Here is a 26,089-nt window from a genome sequence, read left to right as displayed (position 1 = left end):
ATTGGCGAATCTTAATGTTGAATCTCACTGCAAAAGGCCAGCCCTAAAAAGTTTTGAGCACAAGGAAATTATTGCTCTAAATGTGTAACATCCCAATTTTTATTACTAGTTTATTAATGTTATAATTTTTATGTGATATTAGTAATATTAGTAGTATTTAGAAATTTATGTGTTTATTACTTTTATTTAACGTGGTTGAATTTATGGGTTAGTTAATTACTAGAAATTTAGAGAATAGAGGTGTATGGGTAAATAGGAGGTTTAAGTCGAATTACCGAGTAAAGTTTTATTTGTCGAAAATAAATATGATAGAAACTTAGTCCATTAAATGATGTGAGAGAACCAAGGCCAAACAAGAAAATATAAATAGATTGTAGTCTTTGGAGAATTAGGTTTACAACTAATAAGGAATATCTGAGAGAAGAGATGAGCTAGAAGAGAAGAACTTTAGGATGCAAGAAGAGAAGATTGGAGAGAGATCCAATTATTTGGAAGTTTCTATCTTTTCGCTCGTATAGTATAGATGTTTTAACATCATTCAAAGTGTAATTTAGAATCATACACAAAATACACTAATTGAGATCATAGTCAAACTCCTATCAGTTTTTTTTTTTTTTTAAAACGCCTTTAATCTTATTTAGGTTGTAAAAAAGGATTAAGTGATAGTAGTGTTAGTAGTCTGAAAAGGCTATGATAAACTAAGGTGTAAGAAAAAGAGTGATATAAGGTGTGAGGGAAGATTGGAAAAGGTTATCTAAATACAATAGTGAAATCTCACGGTTGTGAGGACTATACTCTTCAACTAAATAACCATGATAGTTCTTGTGTGTTAACTCTGCAACTATACTCTTTACTCTCGGTACATGCAAATCAAACTACACATACAGTTAAGTGTATTGTTTTAAATTGAGAAATTTTTTTTACAAAGTGAAAGATCCAATTTTTAAATAGTCACAATTATAACCCTCTTTTGTCACTGTTATTTTTACTTCAATTTGAAAGGTCTCGCTAACAAATATTTTGAGGGTATTGCTTAAGGAATCTACAAAAAAAATTTGTCTTAAAAATAAATCAAATAAACATAAAAGTCATGCTACATAATTTCCAATATAAAAACTACTACTTTTGGATGCTTAAATGATACCCTAAAGATACTTTTTAACATGAAAACGACGCATGGGTTCCATCAATCTCACCTAGTTTAATCATTAGCCGCTTTGATAATTGTGAATTTCCTTAGAGCGAGCCAATTTTTTATTAGCAAAATTGGCTGATAAAATCCTGTTTATAATTTTTTTTTGTCAAGTAGTCTTTTTTTATTAAATAACTTAATGGTTAGAGCTCACACAATTTAATTGTGAAAAAATAAAATGTATGGGTTTAAACTCCGGCCCCAAAAATATAATATACAATATCCCTTAACATAGAATATATTTCTAACTAACGTACCAATCGAGTGTGGTCTTATTTCTAACATGTGTTACAAGTATGGAAAATTGTCAATAAAATAACATTATAATATGGTTATTTTAGTTTCTCAGGAATAAGTAAGTATTGTCACCTGATCGGTGAATGATTTCTACCCAAAGAGTTTTTCATCATTCGTCAATAATGTTTAAATTTCTACCCAAATATTTTTATGTGTCTCTTCTTTACCATAAAAAGGTAAAAGAGAAATAAAAAATAAATTAGAAGTTTAATAAAAAAAATATGAATGATCTTTGATGATTATTAAAATTTTTAAATAATATTTTACTAAAACTAAGTGATCAGTTGAACTTGTAAAGAGATAAACAAGACAGATTGATGTAATATAGAAACATTTACCAATTATTTCAATTTTTTGAATGGCTTCTTGCACCTCCTAGGGGTTAAAAACTATTTCATTGAAGTTTACAAAGCATTACATTTTGTTTATAAAGATCAAAATATTTTTCATTTATTACATGCAAAAGCGCAAAAATTATGGCTCGAATCCTTTATTTCTTTTATACTTTACTCATCTTTGTTTCCCTATTTATGATCGCAATCAATGGAAGTGAGTAATGTTTTAAATCATTTTCAAAATTATAATTTAACTTATATATAATATTCCATCATCTATATTAACATTTATTTTGTTCTTGTTAGGCCTCCCAGATGCTCCTCCATGCCTATTTACCCCTGAATGTCCACCAGATATGTGTCCAACTGATCTAACTCTGAAGTGCATTAATTTAACTTGTCAATGCACTTCTGAGTACGATATAGATTAAGTTGTCAATTTCAATGAAAAAAACATATGTATTGTTATATTATGCAACTATGTTGTCATCATGAACTCATAGAAGAAATGGAAAACAATAGTGTAATCATAATTACCTACTATAATAAATAAAGACACTTTACGATCATATAGATGAATTCTTCATTATAATTCTATATTTCACGTATGATTTCAAAAAAGTTGATCATCTTTTGTTTGGAGAGAACGCTTTGCTGGGGCAGAGCGCTGTCTTGAAAAAATGATTCCCATGTGCAACAGTTATTTTAGATTTAGGATGTGTTTGCTTTAACTTTTAAAAAAACAGCAGATTTTATATGCAGAGAATCTAGAGATTTTTTTTGAGATCTTAATAAAGATTTGAAGATATTTTTGTTTGTTTATTATGAAGGTGAGAAAAACACACCCGGAGGGGGGGGGGGGGGGTTGAATTGTGTTAGTTTTTTCCTACTGAAGTCACTGATCAGAAGCAGATAGAATTCAGCTTTTGAAGTGATGTTCAGATTCTAAATGCAGCGGATAAAAAGATAGATAGATAGAGAGAGAGAGAGAGAGAGAGAGAGAGAGAGAGAGAGAAGAAAGACACAAAGCAATTATAGAGGTTCCTTCCACAAACCGGAAGTAGTCATATTCCTCTTGCACTTCCAAGGAGAGTCCACTAAAAATGTAATATTTGATTACAATTGCTCACTGCTAAAACTACCAAGAGACTTCAAACTACTCAAGACTGCAAGAGATTTCCTATGCTCAAGAACTAAATCAAGAGACTTTCTATACTCAAGCACAAAAGCAAGAGACTTCTATTCAAATAGAATTGCAAATAAATATGTTTGAGGTTGAACACTTGATATACAATTAGTGGTATTCACAATACAAATCAGATACAGACTCTTAAGACTATAGAATTTCTAAGATATGAAAGTTGTTAAGAAATTCTAAGTGAACTTTTGATGCAGAACAATTTTGACAGAGTTTTGACACTTGTAAATTGTTGTATGAGTCTTGTCATTCTCTAAGTCTTCACTCCTTTATATAGAGGTGTGAAAGAGACGTTGTGAATTCCCAACACATCAAAAAGAGTCGTTTGAAGCTTGATCAAATCACCAATGATCTTTTTCCCGATTTGGTTATTATACTATGAAGGATCAATTTCAAATCCATTCCAAGTATGGAGGAACATCGTTGCAGGCATAGCTGTTATTCTTGTCCTGATGTAGACACAAAGAGAGTAGTGGAGGGGTTGAATTGTGTTAGTTTTTTCCTACTGAAGTCACTGATCAGAAGCAGATAGAATTCAGCTTTTGAAGTGATGTTCAGATTCTAAATGCAGCGGATAAAAAGATAGAGAGAGAGAGAGAGAGAGAGAGAGAGAGAGAGAGAGAAGAAAGACACAAAGCAATTATAGAGGTTCCTTCCACAAACCGGAAGTAGTCATATTCCTCTTGCACTTACAAGGAGGAGGGGGGGGGGGGGGAGGGGTTGAATTGTGTTAGTTTTTTCCTACTGAAGTCACTGATCAGAAGCAAATAGAATTCAGCTTTTGAAGTGATGTTCAGATTCTAAATGCAGCGGATAAAAAGATAGAGAGAGAGAGAGAGAGAGAGAGAGAGAGAGAGAGAGAGAGAGAGAGAAGAAAGACACAAAGCAATTATAGAGGTTCCTTCCACAAACCGGAAGTAGTCATATTCCTCTTGCACTTCCAAGGAGAGTCCACTAAAAATGTAATATTTGATTACAATTGCTCACTGCTAAAACTACCAAGAGACTTCAAACTACTCAAGACTGAAAGAGATTTCCTATGCTCAAGAACTAAATCAAGAGACTTTCTATACTCAAGCACAAAAGCAAGAGACTTCTATTCAAATAGAATTGCAAATAAATATGTTTGAGGTTGAACACTTGATATACAATTAGTGGTATTCACAATACAAATCAGATACAGACTCTTAAGACTATAGAATTTCTAAGATATGAAAGTTGTTAAGAAATTCTAAGTGAACTTTTGATGCAGAACAATTTTGACAGAGTTTTGACACTTGTAAATTGTTGTATGAGTCTTGTCATTCTCTAAGTCTTCACTCCTTTATATAGAGGTGTGAAAGAGACGTTGTGAATTCCCAACACATCAAAAAGAGTCGTTTGAAGCTTGATCAAATCACCAATGATCTTTTTCCCGATTTGGTTATTATACTATGAAGGATCAATTTCAAATCCATTCCAAGTATGGAGGAACATCGTTGCAGGCATAGCTGTTATTCTTGTCCTGATGTAGACACAAAGAGAGTAGTGGTTGTACACTTCGTACAATTGTCCTTTTTCAACGCTCTTCAAAGAACAAACATCTAATGCATTCAAATCCTTTTGAATTAGCCGTTGCTTCACTCTTTTGACTTCTGATGATTAAATATTTTGAACAGCCTTTGAAGCTTTAATTCTCTCATCTTCTGATGATCTTCAGCTTCTGATGAAAAACTGCTTCTGGTGATAATGCTTTTGATGAGGTGCTTCTAATGAACTTGCTTCTGATGACATCATCACTTCAGGAGCACTTGACTTCAGAACCTCTTTTCTTCAGATGCTTCAAGCTTCCATCTTGTTGATTCCATTGCTCTCATTTGTTCTTCCAGAATCTAAGCTTCAAAGAGACATTAAATTTTTGTCTATGGTCCTGCACAGTTGAACAAATATTAGCATATCCAATTGACAATTTTTAATACCTTGTTATCATCAAAACTCTAAAGGGTAGTGTTAAACACATTTTGTTCCAACATATTAACCATAAAAATCATTTAAAAAAAAGTTTTAGTTTGTACACGTGTTATCTCCTTGTTTTGGAGAGTCTTGTTAACGAGTGCCTTCGGGTCACTCTTTAAGCATACTAATATAAACAATTATTTTAAAAAAAATCAAATATTTCAATTTCCAATGCAATTAATACACACATTTTCATAAATACTTACCACTTGTAGTCTTTAACTAGTGCCCCGAAGGCACTAGTTAACATTTCAAAAAAAAAATAAAATTGTGAAAAATTATTTCTAATAGCTTTTCATTTTAGAGTCACAAAGGAGATAAGTCGTATAGCGTGAAGGATTTGATGCTTAAGCTTTCCAAGCTGTGAAATACTACATGGCGATGGGAAATGATTTCTCTCACACGTGGGTTTTATGATTTTAAGTTTTCAAACTATGAAGATTTATGTTTAGTATGAGCTAGGAACACTATGAATCTTAAATCGGGTGTCCATCAAATATTGCAACGGCAAGAGGACTTTAATCTTATTACTCAATGTCAAACTCATGTACGGGTTTGGATCCGTTTAATTTATTTGCCACAAGAATATTGGTAGGATCAGATGCTCTTCAAAATTGCTAGTGTCGTTGGCACACTATTAAATCTAGACGATACAAACAGAACAAACTTTTCGGTCACTATGCAAGAATTTTAATGGATATGGATACAATTTTTATGACAAGTAACTTACGACCGACTCCTTGAATGTTGGTCTCATTACCATGTCATAGGTCGTTCCGTTTCGACTTGCAAATGAATCCATCCCCACAAACAATTGTTCTCAGGAAGAAACCTTTCGATAAAGATTAGCCAACATCAAAGAAACTTTTGTAGCAAGATGTACCAAAGAAAGTGGTCAACATGGACACATACATCACGTCGAAACCAGTTGATCACATGAAGCAGCAATTGATTAATGTGGATTAAACTATGGAGAAAGGAAGTGAAGTCGAAAAGCAAGTTGACCAAACCAAGGTAAGCACTTCATTCCATATGTCTTTGTTTAATGCAACATATGCGATGATTGGCGAAAATATTAAATGGGATTTGATCCCTATTCTTGAGCATGTACAATCTGCGAATATTTTACAAAACTGCCCTATTTTACAAAAGGATATTGATTTAGTGCAAAAAAATTTATTCATGAAAATGTCTAAGATTCATTTCACAACGTACATCTCGAAGATCCAGAAAAAGAAAATGAGATCAGTCGAGCTGCATAGATTCTCTTGCGAATATTGTTGGACCAGAAGTCAGTCTTGTAAGCCAATGATATCCGGAAAGGGTCAATGACTTTGGGAACTTGGTAGAACCCATAATGCAGCAACAAATGAAACCATAGTCCTTACCATATGGGGGCTCTTACCCTTGAGTCCATCACCATGGGCCTAAACCATAAACCATGTTTTCAATGTTTTTGTTGCATTATCATGCATGCATGCATTCAAAAAAAATTCTCATTAATATCGAAGGACTTAGATAAGTCGTCTTGTAAACATCACATATATGGACCTTGTAAAAAGGAGCACCAAGAAATACATCTTCAAAAGTCTTAACTAGACTTTAGCTTTTGTTAGGGACTTCTTTTCCTAGCGTTTTTTTTTTTGCTTCTAAAAAAGGAACTGATTGTAAACCTAAAAAATTGTTAAATAAAACAAGGTTCTCTGTGATGTTCACAAATGCTTTGAAAGTCCTTCAAAAATAAATAAAATTGTCCTTTTTTCATAAAAATCATGCATCATTATGAATTCATAGTTTCAAAGGTCTGAGTCTCACATATTGCTCTTTCATACAAAAGGTCAATCTGCCTCGAAAGTGGCTCGACGTCCTCACCCTAAGCCAACTCGCACCTACAATACTCATGCAAACACTAAAAAGGAAATGGATACGATCGAGCAAGAAATCCACGAGCTTCGTGAAGAGGTGACAACACTGCGGGGCGAGTTAGAGAAGTTGAGTACCTTGGTAGCTTTGTTGGAGGTTGCGCAGAATCCGCCGCAGTTCCAAAAAGGCGCCAACAACAAGCTCCTCTATCGAATATCTTTTTATTTGTTTTTTTTTTTTGGAGGATGTGAGGATAATAGGAAAATTTCTTGGATTCATTGGAATACTATTTGTTTGGATAATGAGGTTGGTGGTTTGAGGGTGAGGAGAATTAGGGAATTTAACTTAGAATTGCTGGGGAAGTGGTGCTGGAGGTTGGTGACAGAGAGACATGGTGTTGGAACAAAATGTGTTTCACAATGAACCTTATTAAGTTTTGATGATAACAAGGTATTAAAAATTGTCAATTGGTTATTACTAATAATTGTTCAAGTGTACAGGACCAAAGGCTACTCAAGTTATTTCAATAGGTCTTGGAAGAACAATGGAAAGAAAAAGAAATTCTGAGCATCTGAAGAAAACTGCTCCTGAAGCTAAACTGCTCCTGAAGAGATGACGTCATCAGAAGCAGAAAGTCATCAGAAGCAAAAGTTTTCATCAGAAGCAATATCTTCACCAGAAGCTACATTTGATCCTTTAATCAAACTGAAGATTCAAAGTAGCTGATTTTCAATTCAGTCTTATCAAAGAAGAACGAAGAATTGAAAGGGAGGTATCAACGGATATATGGATAGCACTGAGCTCTTGTCTCTCGTTAATAGAGTTGACAAAGTACAAGTGTACAACCACTACCTCCACTACTCTGTTTTCTGTCTACGCTACAAGACAAAACAACAGCCATGCCTGCAGAATTGTACACTCAAGATGGGAATGAATTTGAAGTTTATTCTTCAAAGGACTACACCCAAATCAGGCAAAGGATCACTGGTGGATAATCAAAGGATTTCAAACGACTCTTTAGACGTGCTGATTATCTCAACGTCTCTTTCACGCCTCTATATAAAGGAGTGAAGACTTGAAGATAACAGAGAGAGATACATAAGTTCAAAAGCGCCAAAACTCTGTCAATTTGATTCTACAAAGCACACTGAATTTCTGCACTGATTTGATACATCTTAGAAATTCAAAGTCTAGAGTCTTTTCTGTATTGTATTGTGAACACCACTGATTGTATATCAAGTGTTCAATTCAAACTCAATTCTCTGTATTTTTGTTTGATTAGAAGTCTCTTGCCTGCGTGCTTGAGCATTAGAAGTCTCTTGCTTAGTGCTTGAGCATTGGAAGACTCTTGCGTGTGTGCTTGAGCATTTTTGTGAAGTCTCATACTTAGAAAGTATTGAGCAGTTGTAATCTTTGTGATTATAGTGAAATCTCCTTGGAAGTGCAAGGGGGACTGGACTACTTCCGTGTTGTGGAAGGAACCAGGATAACTGCTTGTGTCTTTGTCTTTCTTTTCTCTGCTCTGTTCTTTTCCGCTGCAATCTGACTCTGATCATTTCATCAGAAGCAATCAAACTGCTTCTGAAGTTTTATCAGAAGAAGAATCCCTTTTTAAGAGAAAAAGAAAACACAATTCAACCCCCCCCCCCCCCCCCCTTCTTGTGTTTTTCACCTTCAATTGGTATCAGAGCTTGCTCTGTTATCACAGCACTTAACCGTGTTACAGTTCAAGATCTATTAGAAAAACATGTCTGGAGATGAGGAATCAGTTACTACAAAATACACAAGTGTCAAGCATGACTATGATACTGCTGACAAGAAAACAGACTCTGGAAAAGCTCCAAAGTTTAATGGAGATCCAGAAGAGTTTTCATGGTGGAAAACTAATATGTACAGCTTTATCATGGGATTGGATGAAGAGCTATGGGATATACTGGAAGATGGAGTTGATGATCTGGATTTGGATGAAGAAGGAGCTGCTATAGACAGAAGAATACATACTCCTGCTCAGAAGAAGCTTTATAAGAAACACCACAAGATAAGAGGAATCATTGTGGCTTCTATACCTCGCACCGAATACATGAAAATGAGTGACAAATCTACTGCGAAAGCTATGTTTGCTTCTCTTTGTGCAAACTTTGAAGGCAGCAAGAAAGTAAAAGAGGCTAAAGCTTTGATGCTAGTTCATCAGTATGAACTTTTCAGAATGAAGGATGATGAGAGTATAGAAGAAATGTACTCAAGATTTCAAACTTTAGTTTCTGGATTGCAAATACTGAAGAAAAGCTATGTTTCTTCTGATCATGTTAGTAAGATTTTGAGAAGCCTACCTTCAAGATGGAGACCCAAAGTAACTGCCATTGAGGAAGCTAAGGATCTAAATACTTTAAGTGTTGAAGATCTTGTTAGCTCACTCAAAGTGCATGAAATGAGTCTAAATGAGCATGAAACCTCTAAGAAGAGTAAATCCATTGCTTTACCATCTAAAGGAAAGACCTCAAAGTCTTCCAAAGCCTACAAAGCCAGTGAATCTGAAGAAGAATCACCTGATGGAGATTCTGATGAAGATCAATCTGTAAAGATGGCTATGCTGTCCAACAAGCTTGAGTATCTGGCAAGGAAGCAGAAGAAATTTTTGAGCAAGAGAGGTAGCTACAAGAACTTCAAGAAAGAAGATCAGAAGGGATGCTTCAATTGTAAGAAGCCTGGTCATTTCATTGCTGATTGCCCTGATCTTCAGAAGGAGAAGTTTAAAGGCAAATCCAAGAAATCAAGCTTCAACTCCAGTAAATTCAGAAAGCAAATCAAAAAGAGCTTGATGGCGACCTGGGAAGATTTGGATAGTGAATCTGGTTCTGATAAAGAAGAAGCTGATGATGATGCTAAGGCAGCCGTTGGGTTAGTGGCAGCAGTATCATCAGAAACAGTATCAGAAGCTGAATCAGATTCAGAAGATGAAAATGATGTGTGCTTAAGGGCAAGAGAGAAACAAAGGTCATGGTACCTAGACAGCGGATGTTCAAGGCACATGACTGGAGAGAAAGCTTTGTTCCTTACCCTTACAATGAAAGATGGAGGAGAAGTGAAGTTTGGTGGCAACCAAACTGGAAAGATCATTGGTACAGGTACTATTGGTAATTCCTCCATCTCAATTAATAATGTGTGGCTAGTAGATGGTATGAAGCATAACCTATTGAGCATTAGTCAATTTTGTGACAATGGGTATGATGTAACGTTCAGTAAGACCAACTGCACACTAGTCAACAAGGATGACAAATCCATTACATTCAAGGGAAAGAGAGTTGAGAATGTCTATAAAATAAATTTCTCTGATCTGGCTGATCAGAAGGTAGTTTGCCTTCTGTCAATGAATGATAAAAAATGGGTATGGCATAAAAGGTTGGGACATGCTAATTGGAGATTAATTTCTAAAATTAGCAAGTTACAACTGGTCAAAGGATTGCCTAACATTGATTATCATTCAGATGCACTTTGTGGTGCATGTCAGAAAGGGAAAATTGTGAAAAATTCTTTCAAATCTAAAGACATTGTATCAACCTCCAGACCCTTAGAATTACTCCATATTGATCTTTTTGGTCCAGTTAACACTGCATCTTTATATGGAAGTAAATATGGATTAGTCATTGTTGATGATTACAGCAGATGGACTTGGGTAAAATTCATTAAAAGTAAAGACTATGCATGTGAAGTGTTTAGCAGCTTCTGCACTCAAATACAATCTGAAAAAGAATTGAAAATTTTGAAAGTCAGAAGTGATCATGGTGGAGAATTTGAAAATGAGCCATTTGAACTTTTTTGTGAAAAACATGGGATTCACCATGAGTTTTCTTCTCGTAGAACTCCACAACAAAATGGGGTTGTAGAAAGAAAGAACAGAACCTTACAAGAAATGGCCAGAACCATGATCCATGAAAACAACTTAGCTAAACATTTTTGGGCAGAAGCAGTCAATACTTCATGTTATATTCAAAATAGGATCTATATCAGACCTATGTTGGAGAAAATAGCATATGAACTCTTTAAAGGAAGAAGACCCAATATCTCTTACTTTCATCAGTTTGGATGTACTTGTTACATCTTAAACACTAAAGACTATCTGAAGAAATTTGATGTCAAGGCTCAAAGAGGAATATTTTTAGGTTACTCTGAAAGGTCAAAGGCATACAGAGTGTATAATTCAGAAACACAATGTGTTGAAGAATCTATGCATGTAAAATTTGATGATAGAGAGCCTGAAAGTAAAACTTCAGAGCAAAGTGAAAGTAATGCAGGTACAACTGATTCTGAAGATGCATCAGAATCTGATCAACCTTCTGAATCTGAAAAGTATACAGAAGTTGAATCTAGTCCAGAAACTGAAATCACTCCAGAAGCTGAGTCTAATTCAGAAGCAGAACATAGCCCAAAAGTACAGAATGAAATTGCTTCTGAGGACTTTCAAGATAACACTCAGCAGGTTATTCAACCTAAATTCAAGCACAAATCTTCACATCCTGAGGAGCTAATCATTGGAAGCAAAGATAGTCCTAGAAGAACAAGATCACATTTTAGACAAGAAGAATCATTAATAGGACTGCTTTCAATAATTGAGCCTAAAACTGTTGAAGAAGCTCTCACAGATGATGGATGGATATTAGCTATGCAAGAAGAGCTAAATCAATTCCAAAGGAATGATGTGTGGGATCTGGTACCCAAACCTTTTCAGAAAAACATTATTGGAACAAAATGGGTATTCAGAAACAAGCTGAATGAACAAGGAGAAGTAACCAGAAACAAAGCCAGACTTGTTGCTCAAGGCTACAGTCAACAAGAAGGCATTGATTACACTGAAACATTTGCTCCAGTTGCAAGATTGGAAGCAATCAGGTTACTTCTATCCTACGCAATTAATCATGGCATAATATTATATCAAATGGATGTCAAAAGTGCCTTTCTTAATGGTGTCATTGAAGAAGAAGTGTATGTTAAACAACCTCCTGGGTTTGAGGATCTTAAGCATCCTGACCATGTTTATAAACTTAAGAAATCACTATATGGCTTGAAACAAGCTCCCAGAGCTTGGTATGATAGACTAAGTAATTTCTTAATTAAAAATGATTTTGAAAGAGGACAAGTTGACACAACACTCTTCAGAAGGACTCTTAAGAAAGATATTTTGATTGTGCAAATATATGTTGATGATATAATATTTGGTTCTACTAATGCATCTCTTTGCAAAGAATTTTCTAAGTTAATGCAGGATGAATTTGAAATGAGTATGATGGAAGAATTGAAATTCTTTCTGGGAATTCAAATCAACCAAAGTAAAGAAGGAGTATATGTTCATCAAACAAAATATACAAAGGAGCTTCTGAAGAAGTTCAAGCTAGAAGATTGTAAAGTGATGAACACTCCAATGCATCCAACCTGCACTTTAAGCAAAGAAGATACTGGAACAGTAGTAGACCAGAAGCTATACAGAGGTATGATTGGTTCTCTGTTATACCTCACTGCATCTAGACCTGATATTTTATTCAGTGTATGCTTGTGTGCAAGATTTCAATCAGATCCTAGAGAATCTCATTTAACTGCAGTTAAGAGAATCTTCAGGTATCTGAAAGGAACAACTAATCTTGGACTCCTGTATAGGAAATCCCTAGATTATAAGTTGATTGGATTCTGTGATGCTGATTATGCTGGTGATAGGATTGAAAGAAAATCAACCAGTGGAAATTGTCAATTCCTGGGAGAGAATCTGATATCCTGGGCAAGCAAAAGACAAGCAACTATTGCTATGTCTACAGCAGAAGCAGAGTACATTTCAGCTGCAAGTTGTTGCACACAACTACTTTGGATGAAACATCAGTTGGAAGACTATCAGATCAATGCTAACAGTATTCCCATTTATTGTGATAATACTGCTGCTATTTGTTTGTCAAAGAATCCAATTCTACATTCAAGAGCCAAGCATATTGAAATCAAACACCATTTTATCAGAGACTATGTTCAAAAAGGAATTTTAGATATACAATTCATTGATACTGAACATCAATGGGCTGATATATTTACAAAACCTTTGTCTGTTGAAAGATTTGATTTTATTAAGAAAAATTTGAACATGCATTTTGTGTCTGATTGAAAATTTGCTTGCCTCTGAATAAGAAGTTTGGTTCTGAAGTTTATTCAGAAGCATTTTGGTTCATCAGAAGCTCTTAACTGAGGTTCTGAGGAAAATGTGCTTCTGAAGATGACGTCAGCACTAAAACTTCAGAAGTGTTATTCTTTGCTTCTGAAAAGCTTGGTTAGTGGGAACGTTGGCAGTTACTTTATGTAACAGCTGTCCCATTACCCAAAAGGTAGTTTTCTGAAGAGTCTCTGACGTGGTCTATTTGTATTGGAGTATAACAAAAAGGGCAATGATGTTTTTATTCGCTTTTTAACATACTTACACGCGCCCCCAATTTGTCATTAATGTTGTGTTTGTTTGTCCCTTCTGAATTACAAACGTTTTAATAAAAAACACTAAGTCATTTCACACACTTCTCACTTCACAACAAACACTTTCTTATTTCCTCTCAACCCTCTGTGTAAGTAAGCACATTCTCTCAACCTCTCAAAACACCTTAGAACCCTAATTCTACTTCAAATCAATGGCATCTTCAAGTTCTGCCGGTGGTTCTTCATCGAATATGGATATAGATACTCCTGCTTATGAAATCAAAGGAAGAACTATGTCTATTGAGGAATGGGAGCTAATCATTCAAGCGGAAAATCCTGTGGATTTCACTTCTCTAACTCACCATGGGTGCGACTTGGTAAGATTCTACAAGAAGCAGAAGCTAATGAGTTACTTCAGTCTTCTCAACGGTCCTACTTATGAAGTGCTTGTCAGACAATTCTGGGTAAGAGCTTCAGTGTTTGACAAAGTTGCTGCTAAACAGGAAGAAGCTCAGATGATTCTGGTTGATCCTACTTTGGAGGGAAAAACCAGAGAAGAAATGGGTCTACTCGCCTTCACTGGGACTGAGATTAGATCAAACGTCATGGGGATTCCTGTAACAATCAATGAGCAAGTGATTGCTCAAGCTATGAGGAGAGATGCTTCTGGGACATACGATGGAGAAGAGATTCCTAACCCCAGAACAAGCCCTTGGAAGGAAATAGTAAACAACACTATCTACGGATCAAAGGATGCTAAGCCTTACAGCACCTTAAGCATGGAAAAGAAAATGCTGCTGAAGATCTAGAATGAAAACATTTTTCCCAAAGGTGGAGGAAATGATCAACCTTCACTTGGTCACAAAGTCTTTCTGCATCACACCATCTCTCAGGAAACAACAATGAACGTTCCTAAGTATATGTTTAAATACATGATCAAAGAACTCAAGAAGAGCCAGATGGAGAACAGGAAGTTTGTTCCCTATGGAAGGCTGCTCTCCATAATCTTTCAAGAAGGAGGACTCCTAAGTGCCCTGAAAGACGTGGGTATTTATGATAATCAGAAGTTGGGAGCAGTCACAGGAAAAATAATCAATGGGGCAACCTTAGTCAAGATGAGGCTGATTTCAACATGCAGGAAACTAGATACAGATATGCATGAATCTGATGTCATATCTGATCTAGTCACTCATCACATCCCTATCTGCAAGAAAGATCCCCTGGATGTGCAGAGGGCCTACATCTTAGACTACTACAAGAACTACAACAAGAAAATCAGCCTGAAAGATATCCCAGAAGAAATGTATGGTGGTGATCTGCCTGTGGCCAAAGGCAGAAAATCTAAAAAGAAGCAGATCACCAAGGAAGAATACCTTGCTGAAGATGCTACTGAGGTGGATGCTCAGAAGCATAAGAAAGCCAAGAAGGAAAAATCTGCTATGTCCACCATTCTTGAGGAAGTGGAGGATTTGGATGATGTCCCTCTTATCAGAAAAAGGACAAGGAGTACTCAAGAAACAGCAGAACAGCCTGCTTCTGAACAAACTGGTTCTGAACAAGCTGCTTCTGATCAAGCTGCTTCTGAAAAGCCTTCAAGTCCCAAAAATAAAAGAGAAGCTGCTCTTCAGACCATCAAAAGGAAGAGGTCTAATTTAACAAAAAATCTGAAGACAGCTGAAGGAAGAAGGGAAGAAATGTTGAAAGAAATGGAAGAAAATTGGGATGAAGACTCAAGCCCCAAGAAGGCAAAAAGGACTGCAACTTCTGAGCCCATAGTCATGCCCAGTTTTGAAATGACTGAAGAAATGAGGCAGTATGCTAGGGAGGTTTCTGCATCCAAGATAGCAGAAAAGAAAAGGATGAAGATGTTGTATGAAAAAGAAAGGGATGAGCGTCTCAAGGCTGCAGGGTATGTGCCTACTCCTGTCATCGCTGCTTTAGCTTCTGAGTTAGAGCAAGAAACAGTTCAGTATGGAGCAACTCTGCTTTCTCAAGCCTTGAAGAATAAGCAAGCTTCAGGAGCAACTTCATCAGAACCAGCTTCAAAAGCTCCAGAAGCAATTCATCCAGAAGCTCAGTCCTCAGGTAATCCATCTAAAGCTCCAACTAATACTCAGTCTCTATCTCTACCCTCTTCACCCTCTTCATCATCCACAGAATCAGATGACCAACCCCTTAGCCAACATATAAACAAGCTTCTAAAAACCAAACCTACCAAACTAACAGAGTATGGAACACTTGACTATGAGAGTACTCAAATAGAATTTTCAAAAAATAGGATAAAACTTTGTGAGAAATTCAATTTGCCTACTACTCATCCACTATATCCAGATACTCCAGAACCTGTTAGTATACAACAACCTGAACCTACCCAAACAAACTCACCAAATAACCAAACTCCACAAAAAGCCTCTGAAGTAGCTTCAGATGCAACTACTTCAGAAACCCCCCAACACCAAGAATCCTCAACCCTTCACAACTTAGAAAAACATCTAGGTGGTGAAATGCAACCAACACCCACTAAGGCCTCTAAGACAGTTTCTGAAAAGACTGTCTTGGAAACCCAAACAGAAACCCAAACCATCCCTGAGCAAACTGTTCAGGAGCAAACTGCTTCTGAACAAGTTGCTCCTGACCAAACAGCTTCTGACCAAACAACAGAACAACAACAACAACCAGACTCACCCACTATAATAGACTTAACCTCTGACCAACCTTCCACATCAAATACAACTCAAACTGAACCTTCACCCATCCCTGACCATATCCTGGAGTCTGAGTATATAGAGGAACAGCTGATTAGACTTAGTGATGAGATTCAGGCACTGATTCTTCGCAGAACAGTTCCTGCACCTCCTATTCACTATTATGATCAGTGGATGGATCTTCAGAAGAGCTTTGATGAGCTGCTGGATCAGCTTAGAACTAAATGTGTGTCATCTCACTCTGCTATGCTGAAGAAGCTTTTGGATGACATGCATGAAGCAGCTAAGGAGAAAGAGCTGAACTTTGTGCCTCTGCTGGACATCACTCCTTTCTATCCAGAAGAAGAGTACATCACTAGGGCTGCTAGAATTCAGGCTGGATATAAACGAAGAATGAGGGAAAAGGATGAGCTACTTCAGAAGAAGGATGATCAGATCAAGTATCTCTTAGAACAGTTGTATAAGCAAGCCCAACCTTAGTTGCACACCCAACTCTAGCTTGTTTTTTACTTTTGTTCTTAGTAGCTGTGTCTTTGTATCTTAATCTTTCTTTATATATATTATCATTGTTTCTGGATCTTGTGCTTTTTCACCTTCAATATGTTTTACAAGCTTTAACTCTGATGATATTTACTGTTTTTAATGCTGTTTGCTCTGATACTCTTTCTTTTGTTTCTATTCTTTTTGTTGATGACAAAAGGGGGAGTAAATGTATAGTATTTTTTAAGGCACTGAGCCCTACTCTAAATTTCTTTTAAATACTTCTGATTTGATTTTATAAGTATTTTATTGAAATTTAATTAATAAGAATAGAACTTAGGGGGAGCTTACAAACCTCACCTTAAAGATCTATTAGACTCAGGGGGAGCTTACAAACCTCTGTCCCAGTAGTCAACTTATTAATTAGATCAACAACAATTGAACATTTTAAATACTATTGTTTGTCATCATCAAAAAGGGGGAGATTGTTGGAACAAAATGTGTTTCACAATGAACCTTATTAAGTTTTGATGATAACAAGGTATTAAAAATTGTCAATTGGTTATTACTAATAATTGTTCAAGTGTACAGGACCAAAGGCTACTCAAGTTATTTCAATAGGTCTTGGAAGAACAATGGAAAGAAAAAGAAATTCTGAGCATCTGAAGAAAACTGCTCCTGAAGCTAAACTGCTCCTGAAGAGATGACGTCATCAGAAGCAGAAAGTCATCAGAAGCAAAAGTTTTCATCAGAAGCAATATCTTCACCAGAAGCTACATTTGATCCTTTAATCAAACTGAAGATTCAAAGTAGCTGATTTTCAATTCAGTCTTATCAAAGAAGAACGAAGAATTGAAAGGGAGGTATCAACGGATATATGGATAGCACTGAGCTCTTGTCTCTCGTTAATAGAGTTGACAAAGTACAAGTGTACAACCACTACCTCCACTACTCTGTTTTCTGTCTACGCTACAAGACAAAACAACAGCCATGCCTGCAGAATTGTACACTCAAGATGGGAATGAATTTGAAGTTTATTCTTCAAAGGACTACACCCAAATCAGGCAAAGGATCACTGGTGGATAATCAAAGGATTTCAAACGACTCTTTAGACGTGCTGATTATCTCAACGTCTCTTTCACGCCTCTATATAAAGGAGTGAAGACTTGAAGATAACAGAGAGAGATACATAAGTTCAAAAGCGCCAAAACTCTGTCAATTTGATTCTACAAAGCACACTGAATTTCTGCACTGATTTGATACATCTTAGAAATTCAAAGTCTAGAGTCTTTTCTGTATTGCATTGTGAACACCACTGATTGTATATCAAGTGTTCAATTCAAACTCAATTCTCTGTATTTTTGTTTGATTAGAAGTCTCTTGCCTGCGTGCTTGAGCATTAGAAGTCTCTTGCTTAGTGCTTGAGCATTGGAAGACTCTTGCGTGTGTGCTTGAGCATTTTTGTGAAGTCTCATACTTAGAAAGTATTGAGCAGTTGTAATCTTTGTGATTATAGTGAAATCTCCTTGGAAGTGCAAGGGGGACTGGACTACTTCCGTGTTGTGGAAGGAACCAGGATAACTGCTTGTGTCTTTGTCTTTCTTTTCTCTGCTCTGTTCTTTTCCGCTGCAATCTGACTCTGATCATTTCATCAGAAGCAATCAAACTGCTTCTGAAGTTTTATCAGAAGAAGAATCCCTTTTTAAGAGAAAAAGAAAACACAATTCAACCCCCCCCCCCTTCTTGTGTTTTTCACCTTCACATGGCTTATGATATAATGTCTTCGCCGCTAGGTATGGGCTAGTGGAGGGCCGAGTTCAGGCAGGCGGAAGGGATGGGTCGACGTGGTGGAAGGAAATTGCTAATATGCGGGATGGTGTTGGTTCGATGGTGGGTACTTGGTTTTCTAATGTTTGTTTAAAGGTCGGAAATTGTGCAGGTACTTTATTTTGGTTTGATAGGTGGGTAGGTGAGGTTCCCTTGCAGGTTCGTTTTCATCGGTTATTTGATTTGTCTGAAAATAAATTTTTAATTGCTGCGCAAATGTTCCAGCTGGGGTGGGACGAGGGAGGGGAGGCGTGGAAGTGGAGAAGGGGATTGAGGGCCTGGGAGGAGGAGCAGTTAGTGGAGTGTACATTGTTGTTACTAATTGTTGTGTTGCAGGTTAATATTAATGATGTCTTGTATTGGATTCCTGATTTAGTAGCAAGTTATACGGTGCGTGGTGTTTACCATTCTCTGTTGGCTGAGTTTGCAACCATGCCTTCTGCTACATCAGCTTCTGCGCCTAGCATCTGGAGGTAAAATGTCCTGCTTAAAGTTTCAGTCTTTGCTTGGCGGCTTCTCCGTGATAGAGTGCCTATGAAGGACAATTTATATCGGAGAAGGATTATTCAGGAAGATGCTCAGTTTGTGTCTCTGGTTGTGGAAATATTGAATCAGCGGATCAGTTATTCTTGCATTGCGAAGTATTTGGTCAGGTTTGGCAGTTGGTTCATCTTTGGTTAGGTGTTTCTTCGGTTAACCCTTTAACCATATCAGCTCATTATCTTCAGATCAATATTTCTTCAGGTATCTCTAAAGCTCGGTGCTCCTTTATGTACTTAAGTTTGCAAGCACTTGACTAATTTGGAAGGAAGGGAACGCTAGAATTTTCCGTGCAAAAAAAAAAAAAAAAAGCACTCCATCTCAGCTTTTGGAAAATATCAAGCTACTTTTCTTCTCATGTCTAAAGCTTATTCTGTTACATTTTATTATAATTTTCATGATTGGTGCCATAACCCCTTTTGTTGTTTGGGTATTGGTTAACCGTTTTGCTGTCAGTATCATTTCCGGTGAAACTTTGATGTAATTATTGTCTATTGCACATGATAGAAAAAACATCTATCTAAATACTATAGTGAAATCTCACAGTTGCGAAGACTATACTAGCCCATATTATGGTGGGCTTGGAGGAATCGAAACATGATGTGCTTAGGCAATGAGAATTGGTCAAATGCTAAATTATCCTTCAACATTCAAGGCATGGTTGATACCCTCAAAGCTTGTTATACTTCCATCTCTAATACTATCTATGAAGACAATTCATCAAGTGGACCAACAATAATCATTCTTGTGTCAACCTTAATGTTGATGGAAGTTGTCTTGGATCTCCAGTAAGAGCTGGCTATGGAGGAATTTTAAGAAACTATGCAGGTTTTTTCTTGTTAGGCTTTTCTGGATACATTCAAAATTCATCTGATCTTGTATGATGAGCTCTATGCTATCTATAAAGGTCTCTTGTTGGCCAAATATATGGGTATTCTTGATTTTGTTTGCTACTCTGATGCTTTACATTGTATCAACATCCTCAATGGTCCCCCCAATGAGGTTTCATGCTTATTCTGTTTTAATCCAAGATATAAAAGTGTTATTGGAGCAGGGAAATGTTATGGTTAATCACACCCTTAGGGAAGAGAATCAATGTGCAGATTTTTTTGCAAAGCTTCGTGCCTCTTCTGATGTTGAATTTCTTCGACATGAGTCTCCTCTAATGAACCTCAAAAATCTCCTCCAAAATGATGTGGCAGAAATTTTCTTATCTGTTTTAGCCTTGTACAACAAAAAACTAGCCCACATTAAATAACCATCATAATTTTTGTGTGTTATTTCTTCAAGTATACTCTTTGCTCTTGCAAATCAAACTACACATACACCTAAGCGTATTGTTTTATATTGAGAAATATTTTAACAAAGTGCAAGATCCAATTTTTAAAGAGTGACAATTGTAACCCTCTTTCCTGTGACTGTTATTTTTGCTTTAATTTTTAAAGAATCACAATTATAACCATCAATCTCACCTAGTGTAATCATATTTGCTTTGATTATTGTGAATTTGCTTAGAACGACCCAATTTTTTTTTGCGAATTTGGCTGATAAAACCCTGTTTATGAAGTTTTGCGTCATTCGTCACTAGTGTTTAAATTTTTATATCTGTCTATTTCTTTACATTTTTATTTCCACCAAAAGATTTATGTGTCTCTTATCTACCATAAAAAGCTAAAAGAGAAATAAAAAAATTTTATTAAAAGTTTAATGAAAAAAATTAATGAACTTTGATTATTATTAAGATTCTTATATGATATATTTACTAAAATTAAGTGACTAACTGAGCTTGCAAAGAGATACACACGACACATCTATAGAAACATTTACCAACTATTTCAATTTTTTGAACGACTTCTTGCACCTTCTAGGGTTAAAAACTATTTCATTGAAGTTAACAAAGCATTACCTTTTCTTTATAAATTGATCAAAATATTTTCCATTTATCACATGCAAAAGAGAAAAAATTATGGCTCGAATCCTAAGTTTCTTTTATGCTTTGCTCATCTTTGTTTCCCTATTTCTGGTCACAACCAATGGAAGTGAGTAATGTTTCATATCATTTTCAAATTTATAATTTAACTTATATATAATATTCCATCACCTATATTAACATTTATTTTGTTCTTGTTAGGCCTCCCAGATGCTCCTCCATGCCTATTTACCCCTGAATGTCCACCAGATATGTGTCCAACTGATCTAACTCTGAAGTGCATTAATTTATCTTGTCAATGCACTATTGAGTACGATATAGATCCAGATGTTGTTCCCAGTTGATTTCAATGAAAAGATCATATGTATTATTATATTATGCAACTATGTTTGCCATCATGAACTCATATAAGAAATGGAAAACAATAATATCATGGTGTAATCATAATTACCTACTATAATAAATAAAGACACTGTATGACTATGTAGATGAATTCTTCATTCTCCTTCTATATTTCACGTAAGATTTCGAAAAAGTTGATAATCTTTTGCTCAGAGAGAACGCTCTGCTAGGGCAAACATTGTTTGTGTTCCACTTGAGATATTTAATGTTAAAGTTAACAATCAGGGACCTTTTTGAATAAAGGAGCAAAAGTTGAGGGAGCAAATTGATGATTTTATGACTTATGGGACCAAAATGAAAACCGGAAATTAGTTGAGGGACCATTGGATTAATTTAGCCTTTGGGTGTAAGAGTAAATTAGTAATTTTGGTGAGAATTATTTTAGTGGTTAGTGAGAACCGTTATTTTTGCTAAGTTACTAGGGTAGTAATTAGTACTTTACCGTTAAGTGACCGTTGGTAGTATTTTACTGTTAAGTGACCGTTAATAGTATTTTACCGTTGTGAGTGTAGAAACATTTTAGATTTGAGTTGGAGTGGGTTAAGTCCACTAAGCTTTAGGGTTAGGCCCATCAGAGGGATATCCTATATAAGTTTTGTCTTAGAGGAAATTTCCTACACACTTTCATTTACATAGATATTTTGAGAGAGAGAGAGAGAGAGAAAGTGGGAGCAAAGAGGAAAAGGGTTAGAGAAGGAGAAACTTGAAGATTCAAGAAGAGGAGAGAACCTAGGAGCTAAAGTGAAGCTTGAGCTAGGGAATTGAATTGAATAAAAACTAGATTGTCATTGACAATAAATAGAGTTTCACGGCAACATCTTTCAATTAGGGTTACAAAGAATCATCTCAGACCTAACCTCTAATGGATTTAGCTACTCATAATGGTGTTTACAAATAACATAATTATTAGAGGAATCAATACATACATGAATTGGTAAAAGAGTGAAGAAATCGCCCTTCTAGCCGTCTTGTAGTCTCAAAATCGCACTTTGCTCTCTCCAAATCGTAACCCTTGTGTTCAGAATAGTCTTCAGCTTAAATAGTCAACAACTACTCCTAAAATCGTGGCACTATTTAAGTAAATCGTGACACGTTTCTTCTTGTGTAACAAACCACACAAATTAGGGTTTCCATAATTGTGTCACGTTTTTGCCATCGTGACACGTTTTCACCAATGTCGAATGCATTTTTCTTGAAAGCTTCAAATCGTGACACGTTTTTCAGTTAATAGTGACACGATGCCCTTTTTTTAGTTTCTTCAGTTTTTCTTGGTTTTCTTGCTGCTTAAGCTTGCTTGTGAACTCAAAAATTACATAAAAAGACTCTAAAAATAACGAATGACTAACTGTCATCAATGAGAAATGATAATGTTTATATGTTAGTGATGATGAGGATGACGATAACTATATCAGTATGATGATAAGAGTAATGATGTTTATCTATGATGATGATGAGGGTGGTATATATATATTGACGATGAGAATGATGACGTATAATTATGATGATGACTTGAATGATGGTGTCTAATATACATTGATGATGAGAATGACGATGTTTACTTATGATGACGATGTGAATGATGATGATATGTTTGTCTTGATGTTGTGCATAATAGGAAGAGTCTGCATTTATGATTCTGATTTGTTGATGATGTTATGATCTTTTAATACTTGAAGAGTCTGTCTCATTCATGCATATAGAGTCGTGTCGAGGAATCATGATGACGAAATGACGATGAAAGTCCAATAACATATCTCTGGCAAATTATGACGATGAAAATCCAGTAACATACCTCTGGCAAATTATGACGATAGGTGTGGGACCACAATCATATAGCTCATTAAGAGAGTCCATATGCTTATATATGATGATGTTAATTTGGGTGTTTGAATGTGAATATGATGTGCAGCTGTGACATGTAAAATGAAGAGATTATACATAGTAACTGTTGAGAATCTTGAGATAGTGGAAACTATATTCTTTTGATATTTATTTAATGTGCATGCTTTTCTCTATTATTATGTTATGGCATGATTTCTCACCCTTTATTTTGTTGTGTTGTTTCGTGTACGGTGATTGTACCTTGAGTATAGATACTCAGGTTGACAAGGAGTAGCTGTGGGACGTTTTAGAGGATGGAGATGATGGGATGCCCTCCGCCTAGTTCTGTTATTTAGTAGTTGAATAAGTTGTAGTCGCTACGAGCTCTGATATTGTAACACTAGGGTGGGGTTGGTGATTTAATTTTTAATTGTAGTTTGAGTTGAATCTTGGAAACTTTGTTACTTTCCTATTATGATGTTAAATAACGTGAGTAATTTTATTAATACAATCAGTGAATTGTTTTCCTCAGTTTGACAATCTTTACTATAAAAGAATTGGTAATGCTTTTATATGATTAATGATGAATTTGTAACATCCTCTCTATTAAATATATTTTTATTATTTAATAATTATCGTCGGGAATTAGGGTGTTACACCTACAACTAGGGTCAACTCTCTTTTGGTCTCTTTCGTTAGTTAATAATCACTTACTTATGAGCAGAATCCTCCAAGTTGTAAGTCTCCTGAGGCCTCTTCAATCTTCGTTCTTTGACTTCCTGAATCTTCACAATTCTTCAGATGTTCTTGATATGCCGATTTGCATGATTTCTTCGTGAATTACTTCAAAAACCTCATATAATTGCTATGTTTCGGGAAAACTATAATTACAAACTCAAATATAGAAAACATTACAAAAGTCCTGAAATCATAGACAATCGTTCCAATACTCCTCCTTTTTGCTGCTGAAACCTACTGAAAATAACTGAAAAAACATGCTAAGAATAACGTAAGATGACATGTCATCACCTATTAAATATAAATTTTATTTCTTTAATTTATTTATATTTAATTAATGTTATATCTTTAATTAAAATAAAAAAAATGGAAAGTGCATTACTTTGCGGAAATTTTCCTCAATAATGCAGATCTGCATAAACATTATTGGCGGAAAATTCCCTTAGTAATATTAGGTCAAATCAGATGGTGCATTACTGACAGATTATTCTGGCAGTAATTACAAGCAAATTGTTCCTCCAGTAACTACTAAGGGAAAAATCCCTCAGTAATGCTTTGTCAGATCAACTAGTCTATTATTGAGGGAAAATTCGGCCAATAACTTTACTGACGCCAGTATTACTGACAAATATATTTTGTCACCAATCCCTCAGTAATGTATATTACTGAGGGATTTTTTTCATTACCGAGGGTTTAATTCTGCCAGGGAAAACTCTTGTAGTGTAAGGTTGCAATTCGACAGCCGAAGGGGAATAAAGCAGGACCTCTAAGAAAGTAAGGCCTCACGTGTAGAAATCTGCAATCAAAACAAGTTACTCTTAAACTCTTGCTCTGTGCAAACAGCTAAACTGCAATCCCCCCTTTATCTCTTATTTTATTGTTTTTATTTATTGCTTTATTGTTACCAAATAAGTAACGCAAATTGCTTAGTTTGAACGATAATCCCTGTGGATACGATAATCTACTTACATTCTATTACTTGATAATCTACAAACATTTAGAGATCAAACAAACATGTATACATACATAGATACTCAACATTTAAGCACATATAATTTCGTTAGAAAGTTTTCTTACCTAGAAGCGTTTTGATAAACAAAGCAACTTCAAGCTACTTGAGTAAGAATTAGTTTGAAATTCACATAGAAGTCTTGGCAATTTGTGATTGCTAAATGGAAGTGTAATTTCAATGAAGAGTTGTATAGTTTATTATGATTTTAAACAAGGCTTATCAATTTTGCCTTCATACTCCAATAAAATTGTTTCCTTCAATCAATGATTTCAATGTGTTTAGTTAATTTGATGAATACAATACCAACTTAACACCTTTGCTTTTGTGGTTTTAATAATAACTTGACATTTTAATTGAGGTAATGACTATTCTGATTCTAAAACTTCATTTTGCATAGAGAGAAATTTGTTATTACATATATTAAAATTTTAATATGCCACAGAGTATACACTATTTTAACAAGTGTATACCAAGAAATTTAGACTATTACTTCTTTCATCTTATTAGTTTCTCGCACGTTCTATTCGGATACTAAAATCCAAAATACCATTTGGATACTACTCCCTCTGTCCCTATATGTAAACACTCTTTCCCTCTAATAAAAGAGTGCTTAAATATAAGGACGGAGAGAGTATAATTTGAACTTTATAGAATGCATGAGAAATCAATAGAGTGGTAAAAAAGAAATCAGAAATTTATACCAGTTTACATCTAATATGTTTTAAAAAGACAAATTTTAGGCTAGTCCAATATATGTATACAGTTAGACTACCAGAATTTAAACAAAGCAATCCTAAATTTACACATGCAAAGTGGAGATGTCGGGTTTTAAACCCCAGTCATTACGTCTAACCTAATAATTTTGACATTTTTACCAATTGAGTTAGGATTTATGAGAATTAGATTTTATAAAATGAAGGGTTAACATTAACACCAACATTGGTATAAAGATATTTTGAGAAATGTAATGGAATATTTAAAAAGTGTAGGAGTATATTCATCATCATCATCATGCGACTTTTATTTTAATATTGTATATGAAGGAGAAATTCATAACCAAAAATTCTTGACACATTGAGATAAATAGATGCCGCCGAAGAAAGGAAAATGGTTTGGACAAGCACTTCATTCCTTTGGGAAATCCAAAGGTTTAAGGGCGGCCCACCGACGACGTTGTTTATGTCCCTTTTCTTGTCCTTTTTACCACCTTTCATTTTCTCTTTTATATTATTTATTCTTCCTTGATTTTTCCAAGAAATTGTCAACACGATACCCTACTTTAATATTATTTCATTGTGTGCGACTAAAAAAAATAA

General features: G+C 35.4%; 1 protein-coding gene and 2 long non-coding RNA genes across 3 annotated transcripts; all 3 read left to right on the top strand.

Moving 5' to 3' along the window:
• The first annotated feature begins 1,881 nt into the window (after nt 1-1,881).
• On the top strand, nt 1,882-2,397 carry LOC11446872 (uncharacterized). Its single transcript, XR_003006807.2, has 2 exons — nt 1,882-2,038; nt 2,131-2,397. It is a non-coding gene; the product is annotated as an uncharacterized lncRNA (long non-coding RNA).
• Nucleotides 2,398-5,870: 3,473 nt separating this feature from the next.
• On the top strand, nt 5,871-23,554 carry LOC120576886 (uncharacterized). The gene is made up of 2 exons (XR_005642964.1): nt 5,871-6,031; nt 23,296-23,554. It is a non-coding gene; the product is annotated as an uncharacterized lncRNA (long non-coding RNA).
• Nucleotides 20,757-21,283, top strand: LOC11446874 (uncharacterized). The gene is made up of 2 exons (XM_039827488.1): nt 20,757-20,909; nt 21,002-21,283. The coding sequence occupies exons 1-2, from the start codon at nt 20,837-20,839 to the stop codon at nt 21,142-21,144; spliced, it is 216 nt and encodes a 71-aa protein (XP_039683422.1). The 5' UTR covers nt 20,757-20,836; the 3' UTR covers nt 21,145-21,283.
• Nucleotides 23,555-26,089: the final 2,535 nt, after the last annotated feature.

Source organism: Medicago truncatula, chromosome 7, assembly GCF_003473485.1.
Source record: "Medicago truncatula cultivar Jemalong A17 chromosome 7, MtrunA17r5.0-ANR, whole genome shotgun sequence".
In the NCBI taxonomy this organism is placed as follows: Eukaryota; Viridiplantae; Streptophyta; class Magnoliopsida; order Fabales; family Fabaceae; genus Medicago; species Medicago truncatula.
This window is presented reverse-complemented; position numbering and strand designations above follow the sequence as displayed.